Consider the following 8,368-nt stretch of genomic DNA (forward strand, 5'->3'; position numbering starts at 1 on the left):
CAAAATGTCTCATTGTCAAATTATATAAAGTCATGTGCCAATTTATACATAAGCAGTATTTTTGGGGTGCATAGATTCGGCTAATAAAACATGATTTAAAAATGTATTGATCAAAGCGCACAAACAAAAAAAAAAGTGACTGCACAAAAAAACAAAAAGCAACATCAATGCTTAAATGAACTGCATTCATGGGTAGGATGAATGTAAATTATCTATTAACTATATAAATAATTCATTAGTGTTCTGCTAATTGTGTTATTTTGGTGTCTCCATTTAGTGCCTTTAAGATAAATGCTGTTAAGATTTTGCTTGTTCTTTTTGTGCAGTGACTTATTTGTTAGTGCACTTTGGTATTCAGTTGTCACTTTATATGATAATCTTAATAGTAATCTTATAATAATAATCATCTTGCAGGTAATCAACTACACAACACCAAGTAACATCCATATCTTAGGTTTATTTAAATATAAGAAAAAATCAGTACAGTGTAAAACAAGTTTGATTTAAAAAATAATTTAAAATAAATATTAAAAATAATTAAAAAATTAAATTAATACAAATAGGCACATACAGTTCATACTTAAGGAATTCAACATGAATTTACCGTTCCCAACACAAACCTTACACATATATATTCGAGAAAAAAAAAATCCCAGACTGATACATAAACTCATACAGGTTTGTAACATGTTTGAATAAATCCAGATTATAAACTGTACATGGTACATACTCTCTGGAAATGTGTTTATGGATCAAATCTGATTCTTAATTTCTTGTTGATCCTCAAGTGTGAAGTTCATGGTTCGGTCAGTTGGCACCTGGTACATTTCCACCCTCTTCCAGTCCTCAAAAGCTGTGGTAATAAACCATCCAGGATATTTAACAGATTCAAAAGAGCTGTAAGCCGTGCCGGACTCTTTCCTGAAGAAGAGGAGGCTGTCATACTCGTTCGGGTCACCTGCTTCAATGGTGTTCAGGGAGCCATTAACCTCCTAAAACAATAAAAAAAAAGGCTTTAAATCCTTGTTTTATAATGTGGAAAACATTTTTGGGGAAGGTTAATGTGTTTGCAGTGCACGAACCTTCAAGAACAGGACGGGGGAAGAACCATCAGACTTTGAACAAGCAATGTAGAGGTTGGTGTCAGAAATTCCCAGACACACAGCCCGGCCTTTATTTTGTGAGGTAGTCGATATGTACATTGACATACTGAATTTAACTGAAATAAACAGAAAATATGTAGGGGGTAACGTCAAAAGAACATTTCTGAAGTCATGCATTTGCATGCCAAAGCTTGTGTTAAAGATTTACCTTTGTATTGAATGGATCCTGCACTCAGCGTCACAGCCTTCAAATGAAGATCTTCATTGGTTAGTTTGTTGCTCTGCACCAGAGTCTTTTTGTACTTATCACAAATGGTGCACTGTAGGGTCCGGTCGGACTTATGGTAAATCGGTGTTGTGTTAAGCGGCTTCATTTCACGTTCTGTGGAAATAAAAAGACAATGAACATCAATCAAAAGAGAACAAATGCCTAAACACTATGGAAGTCAAATTTCCTTTTAAGTCAATTAATATAATTCGTTTGATATTGCAGATTCATAATGTTATAGAGGTTTGACTTGACCCCTTTGTATTATGTTTAAAATCGAAATAAAATCTTGTGTCAAATTGACCCAATTAGAACACACCAAAAATCAGGTAGTATTAGTAAATTTAAACCCTTTACCTAATTTGGTGTTCCCAGTCAAAAAATACCAGCTCATGCTATATGTGACCCTGGACCACAAAACCAGTCTTAAGTCGCTGGGGTATATTTGTAGCAATAGCCAAAAATACATTGTATGGGTCAAAATTATCCATTTTTATTTTATGCCAAAAATCATTAGGATATTAAGTAAAGATCATGTTCCATGATGATATTTAGTGAATTTCCTACCGTAAATATATCAAAGCTTAATTTTTGATTAGTAATATGCATTGCTAAGAACTTCACTTGGACAACTTTAAAGGTGATTTTCTCAATATTTAGATTTTTTTGCACCCTCAGATTCCAAGATTTTCAAATAGTTGTATCTCAGCCAAATATTGTCCTATCATAAACCATACATCAATGGAAAGCTTATTTATTCATATTTCTTATTATTATTTAGAAAAATTGACACTTATGACTGGTTTTGTGGTCCAGGGTCACATATTATAATCAAATCTTGGATTCAAAAGTTTGTTTTCTTTCAATTTCTGTAGATATGAGCATCTGAAAGATGCTTAAATGTAACTAAACACCCTTTTTTGAAGATGCATCAAAAAATATATTTGAAGAAAAATCTAGGTTAGCCAGTATTTCTGGGTCAAGTTGACCAGCTACATAATATGATGGTTAAGGTGGTCAGTATGGTTTGTTGCTTCCAGCTCTAACCATCTTGACCAGCTATCAAACCACCTGAAACCAGTTTTAGCTGCTTAAAAGTTTGCAAACGGTACCTTCGATCACATTCTCCAAGAAGAAGTTGAGCAGCGCATCTTCACAAAACTTTCCAGAAGACATTTTTTTGATGTTCTTCAACCTTTCCACAGCAATGATGATGTTCACCACCTGCCTCATGCTGTGAGGATGCGGCGACAGTTCCACTTTGATGTCTTTTTTCATGTCGCATTGGCAAATCTGGAGAAAGTAAACTATGTTTTAGAAGACTTAATATTAATCAGAACACATGCACGACAAGCAACAGCAACTCACCATGGCTAGATGATGATCTGGGCAGGTCAGTTCACCAAAGCCAGAAATGTCAGGGTACATCATGTCTGTCTGGTGCGCACTGTTTAGGAAATGAACAAAATGTATCATTAAAGGAGTTCTAGGCAAACTAATCCAAAGCAAAACATGAAATGCATCATTTACAGACTGCATGTTAAATGCATCATCTAGACAAGAGCTATTTGATAATGCATTGATTAATGTAGGCTAATATAAAAAAACAAAACAAGCCATACTTACTCCGAAGTCAAAATACAGTGTCCTTGGCATGCCATCGTTCTGAAATAAAGCAAAAAACTAAACAGTGAGAAAATAATCTTTATCTTTAAAAACTGACTTTGTGTCAAGACGCACGTGAAAGTAAATAGTACGCCACATACCAGTCGTTTAGTTCAGTTCCCTGTCTGGAGCTACTGAGTCAGTTAAATCGTTGTTTCCCTTGTGAGAGGCTTCGGTTGAATGTGTTTGTGGACGGTGCACTGTGGCTTTATATTCCATCAACATCGGGAATTTCCCCATTCGAAGAAGAGCGCAATCCAAAGTTTGAAAGTTTCGACATAACGGATCAGCTGGTTTTAGTAGTGGCTTGAAGTGTAAACTAATTTGCATACTTTGCTTTGTTACATGGCTGTTACGATAGAGAACTAAAGGGAATTATTTTCTCCTGAGAAAAGGAGGTTGTGTGCATGCTCACATACACTCGCGATGACATAATGTTCATTTTGTTCTAATCATTTATTCAAAAATGCATTTTAATTCATAAAATAACTTGGGCAGAACCCTTTAATGATGATGATTCGGCATTCACTTAATTAAAAGTCAGTTTGAAATGTTTCGACTGTCCTAATGTATAGCAAAAGGAAAAAAGTCTCATTAAATGTTAAAATTCTTGAAAAATATGGCATTATAATTTATTATTAATTCTTTTTTTCAAAGCAGAGAAGCATTTTTATTTTATTTTAAAGTAATTAAAAGGCATTTGTTCGTGCAAGCAACAAGAAACCCATAAATATATATTTTATAAGCCTATATATTCTATTAGTATATAATAGTAATAATTAGTATATACATGTATATTTATTACTTATTAGTATATACCGTGTATGTATATTATACACATATATACCTTATTACAGGCTTTTCAGTGAATACATTACAAAACATAAAACAATCAAAACAACAAAAAGGTAAAATATAAACCAATTGTTGTGTTCTGCAAAAATTGTAATTACGTACTTGGTTTTTTTGTGGTCATTTTTATGGTTTCCGCCTGCTTTTGCAATACTATGATGCAACTTAAGTTTTAGTTTGTTTATGAAAGAATTCACAAAAATCATCCGAATTTGCAACAGTTTTGAACATATGACACTAATAAATTTGAACAAATTTATGAAACTGAAAACTAAAGTATAACCCATGTGACAACTAGCCCCGGTCTCCACTGGCACCAATCTGTGGCAAAATATACACACAGCTTGTACACTCATCTTTGAGATTTACTTGTACTTGAAAGAAGTTTAAGACAACCACTGTAAAAAGTGATAAGTTGACTTAACTTAAAACAATTGAGGAAAGTAAATAATAAAAAAAAAAAAATTGTGTTTATTAGCATTTACTTAATTTAAAAAGCAACGGGTTTCCTCAGTTTTTTTTAAGTTAAGTCAACTTATCACTTTTTACAGTACTACAGCGATGGCCTTCTGTACCTTCTGGCACAAGAAGTTTGGTCCTGTGAGCCAGCTGGACGCTACTAATTGTTCTAATCAGCAGGATACACTTGTCACAACATCTTGTAACATATCATTAGACGAGAATTCAGCCAACAATCGTTTACCTTCTTTAATAAGAGACGTCCACTTCTCATAACTTGCTCTGAATCGCTGTTCATACCTTTCCAATTTCTCCTCCTGCAGTTTCCGAATATGTTTGTGCTTCGAGGAGCAGTCTCTTCAGGTGCGTATGGTAAAAGTGCCACTCACTCCAGACTGATCTTGAGACATGATCCCTGAAAAGGCAGTGACTCACTCCAGCCCCACTGCAAGAACCAGATAACAGCCCATACTATTACATTCAGGGGTCAGAGAAGTCCAACTGCAGGAGCTGCAAGAAGTGTCCACATGAGATAGAGAAAGATGACAGCTATTAAAGGAATGAGTCTGGAATTGTGTTCGGGGTGCAAAACTGTGCATGTTTCACATGCAAATAGAAAAAGCACCAGCAAATCGAGAAAACATCTTCATCGATCTGACAGCAGGTGCTGCAAATGCTCACAACACAAACAAATAAAGAATTTTATTTGTAGTGCGTTTCTTTATTTGGTTGTGTTGCGAGCATTTGCAGCGCGTGTTGTCAAATTGATAAATAGTTGTTTTCTATTTGCAGTGCCTTGAGCTCTCTGGGCCACATGGCTAATGTCATAAATTTCTGACTAAAATGTCACTAAAAATTGGAAAATAGTCTTTGTTTACAAATCCTACAGCGATTTATTTATTTTTAGCTTAGCGTGTTTTCTAAGTATCTGCAAACATATTATGCTATTTTATGCTTTAGATTAGAACATACAAAAATATGACATACAGCACCTTTAAAATTATATGTTGTAAAGTCACAAAAATACAAAACACCTTTTTAGTTATTAAAGCGCTGCCTAAATAACAGCCAGTTTAAATGAAACCATGAAGAAAAATATTATTGTAGCTTATAAGTGCTTAATTAAGTCACTGATTCAGACTTAATCTTATTAACTTTCATTTTTAGTGAGGTCATGCATAAAAAGTTCTGGATGAATTAATGACCTATTCCAGTTTAAGGAAGAATGTCCACAATTGGGTTATTATGAAAATAAATTCTTCATCAAGAGAGGGATTTTATGTGTTTTGTCTAGTTAGGCAGTCCCCATTCACTCGCTTAAATGAATATTGGAGCTAGAATGTCCAGAATTTCTGCGTTTATGAAACTTCCACATTTAGCTTCTGCAAAACTGCTGGTATAAAATGTTAACCTCGGCTGCACTACCACTTTTTGAGACATATAAAACACATGAAAACAGCTTAAATGCAGATTTACTATTTTAAGTCAATATTAGGCTACTGTATTCTCATGAAGTCTCTGTTTGGTCAGACAATAGATATAATCAGTTAAGATTTATAATTACAGTAAGTAACAGGAAACTGTGACGCGAAACATAAACAATAGTGTCCCCACCCACAAATCCAGTTTACCCCGGACTTTCTTATCCTGTGACGCAGTCTTTTTAGGTGTGTTCTACAAGGATGTGTGTAAACGTTATTGCATCATTAGGGATACTTATCTTAAATTATATAGGCTAGACATCATAGACTCAAATTTTTGTTTTGTATTGTCGTGTCTTGTATTACAGAGATCTGAATGGGTAGAGGAAGAGGGATACAATACTATAAGCTATAATATTTTATATAAATGTTACTGTTGCAGTTGTTTAAATCAATAAGTCTTGATGATATAATGATATACACTACCGTTATAAAGTTTGGGGTCAGGAAGATTTTTATTTATTTATTTATTTTTTAAAGAAATGAATGCTTTTACTCAGTAACGATGCATTCCATTGATCAAACATGTCAGTACATGTTTGACATGTACAAGACAAAATGTTCAAATAAATGAAATGATTCCATAAAAAAGAAGTGTAAAAACTGATTTCTGTGTTGATAATAATCAGAAATGTTTCTTGAGCTCAAATCAGCATATTAGAATGATTTCTGAAGGATCATGTGACGCTGAAGACTGGATGATGATGCTGAAAATTCAGCTTTGTTTCACAGGAATAAATTAGCCTACATTTTAGAATATAGTAAAATAGGAAACAGTTCTTTTAAATTGTAATAATATTTTACAATATTGATTGTAAAAAGTGATAAGTTGACTTAACTTAAAAAAATTGAGGAAACCCGTTGCCTTAAAATTATTAAGTAAATAATAATAATTAAAAAAAGTTAAGTGAACTTGACAATTCACTTAAATTATTTTTTTAAATTATTATTTATCATTTTAAGGCAACGGGTTTCCTCAATTTTTTAAAGTTAAGTCAACTTATCACTTTTTACAGTGTACCTGCGCCCGGAGGGCGGTGGCCTGCCAGTGCATGTAGCCCAGACACAGAAGCATGATGTAACATTTTTGTTCTTCCACTTCCAAATATGGTCTTCAGACTTGATATGACATGCCAAGTAAAAGGAAATTGGTCATAAGGTTCTACCACAAAAAAAGTACCACAACTACTCATATGTAAATAACAAGTATTTAATGATTATTGCTTCTTATCTCTAGGGTATAATAAAAGATTTTAGAAATCTGAGAAAAAATCTTTAGAAAAAAAAGAGAGAAAAAAGATTCAAACAGTCAAATAATTCTGATGTTTTCAGACTATTATTTTTAATTATTTTATATTTTTAATGCGTTCGGCTGAATCTGCCTTGATATTAATGTGCTAAAATATAAAAAAAACAAAAAACTTAAATATTAATTGTTAAAGGTGCTGTATATAGGACTGATGAAAATACCATAATATGTTTGCAGATATTTAAGAAACATGCTAAGTTAACATACTTGTTTATCTGAAAAACAATTCTACAGTCAGTTATTCACCTTTGAAAATGTGCATTCCGGCCCAGAATGTCTGTGTTTGTTATGGTTTGTGAAACCCGCCCACTGCCACTTTACACAATTGTATTTCGGCACCCTGGGTTGCCAGTTGGCGGAAAACACAGCGTGTTGAATTTCATTCATCGTCATGTGCGCTCGTTCCTGTTGGTGTCCTTAACCTGCGTGTGCGTCAAGTCTGAGGAGGAGGGGCCGGGTGAAAAAACCAATATTCCAATATTTTGAATTTGGACGGCAATACCTACTGTCAATCCTACATACAGCACCTTTAAATGCTACAGAGGTATGGCAACTCATCTGACAATAGCCTATGTTTTAGACAATTGTAAATACTTGAATGTCATGGTTTTAGATTAGTTGTCTGTATCTGCTTAAAACAACTGTATGTAGTTTTGTCTATTTTTGTGACTGTACAGTTAAGAGAGTGGAATCCACTGTCGTATATACACCACTGTCGTAATTACAGTGGACGCACGCGCACGTTTGTTGCTGCCGTAAAGCAATCCGCCCTTTTCGCGGAATTTCGTACCCGCTCGCCAAACTTGAACGCTCACAAAACACACGTTTGGGAAGAAAAAGAAGCCATTCGCCTTATTAGAAGTCACTGTAGCTACATCAGAATCATTTATGGCCGGGATTTGTGAACTGCCTAAAATATGTTTTTTAGCTTTAATTCCATGTTGTTTTCATGCTGCAACGTACATTTCCACTTGTAAAAATCTTGGGGGAAAAAATCTTATTATTAAATCTGAACGTTGAGTCATATGAGGACATGTTAAACTATGAGAAACGCATATCGTGCCATCTCAGCATGTTTTTATGATTGAATAAAATACATTTTTATACGCATTTCACCCATAAAATGTCAGGCCCGGTCACAGACAAATTTGTATATGTTAGAATGGCTTCCTAATGAACTTTGATACAAATAGCGTTTTCTTATCGGTCACATGTCCCTGATTGTATTTAA

General features: G+C 34.0%; 1 protein-coding gene across 2 annotated transcripts; it reads right to left on the minus strand.

The window, feature by feature from the left end:
* Positions 1 to 449: 449 nt before the first annotated feature.
* il1b (interleukin 1, beta) lies at positions 450 to 4,769 on the minus strand. 2 transcript variants are annotated; one of them, XM_058789359.1, is made up of 7 exons: positions 4,592 to 4,769; positions 2,998 to 3,036; positions 2,740 to 2,818; positions 2,484 to 2,664; positions 1,312 to 1,485; positions 1,083 to 1,219; positions 450 to 992 (listed from the first exon to the last, which is right to left on the minus strand). In XM_058789359.1, the coding sequence occupies exons 2-7, from the start codon at positions 3,030 to 3,032 to the stop codon at positions 753 to 755; spliced, it is 846 nt and encodes a 281-aa protein (XP_058645342.1). In that variant the 5' UTR covers positions 3,033 to 3,036; positions 4,592 to 4,769; the 3' UTR covers positions 450 to 752. The 2 variants fall into 2 exon arrangements, with proteins under 2 accessions (XP_058645342.1, XP_058645341.1); XM_058789358.1 differs by lacking the exon at positions 4,592 to 4,769 and adding an exon at positions 3,138 to 3,821.
* Positions 4,770 to 8,368: the final 3,599 nt, after the last annotated feature.

The sequence above is a fragment of the Onychostoma macrolepis genome, chromosome 10 (genome assembly GCF_012432095.1).
Source record: "Onychostoma macrolepis isolate SWU-2019 chromosome 10, ASM1243209v1, whole genome shotgun sequence".
Lineage (NCBI taxonomy): Eukaryota > Metazoa > Chordata > Actinopteri > Cypriniformes > Cyprinidae > Onychostoma > Onychostoma macrolepis.

Excerpts from the sequence above, each read along its gene's own strand:
- il1b (XM_058789359.1), bottom strand. The coding sequence starts at position 3,032 with ATGGCATGCCAAGGACACTGTATTTTGACTTCGGA. Across the intron at positions 2,819-2,997 it reads CACTGTATTTTGACTTCGGA|TGCGCACCAGACAGACATGA; the intron begins GTAAGTATGGCT and ends TTTCCTAAACAG. Across the intron at positions 993-1,082 it reads CCCCCGTCCTGTTCTTGAAG|GAGGTTAATGGCTCCCTGAA; the intron begins GTTCGTGCACTG and ends TTATTGTTTTAG.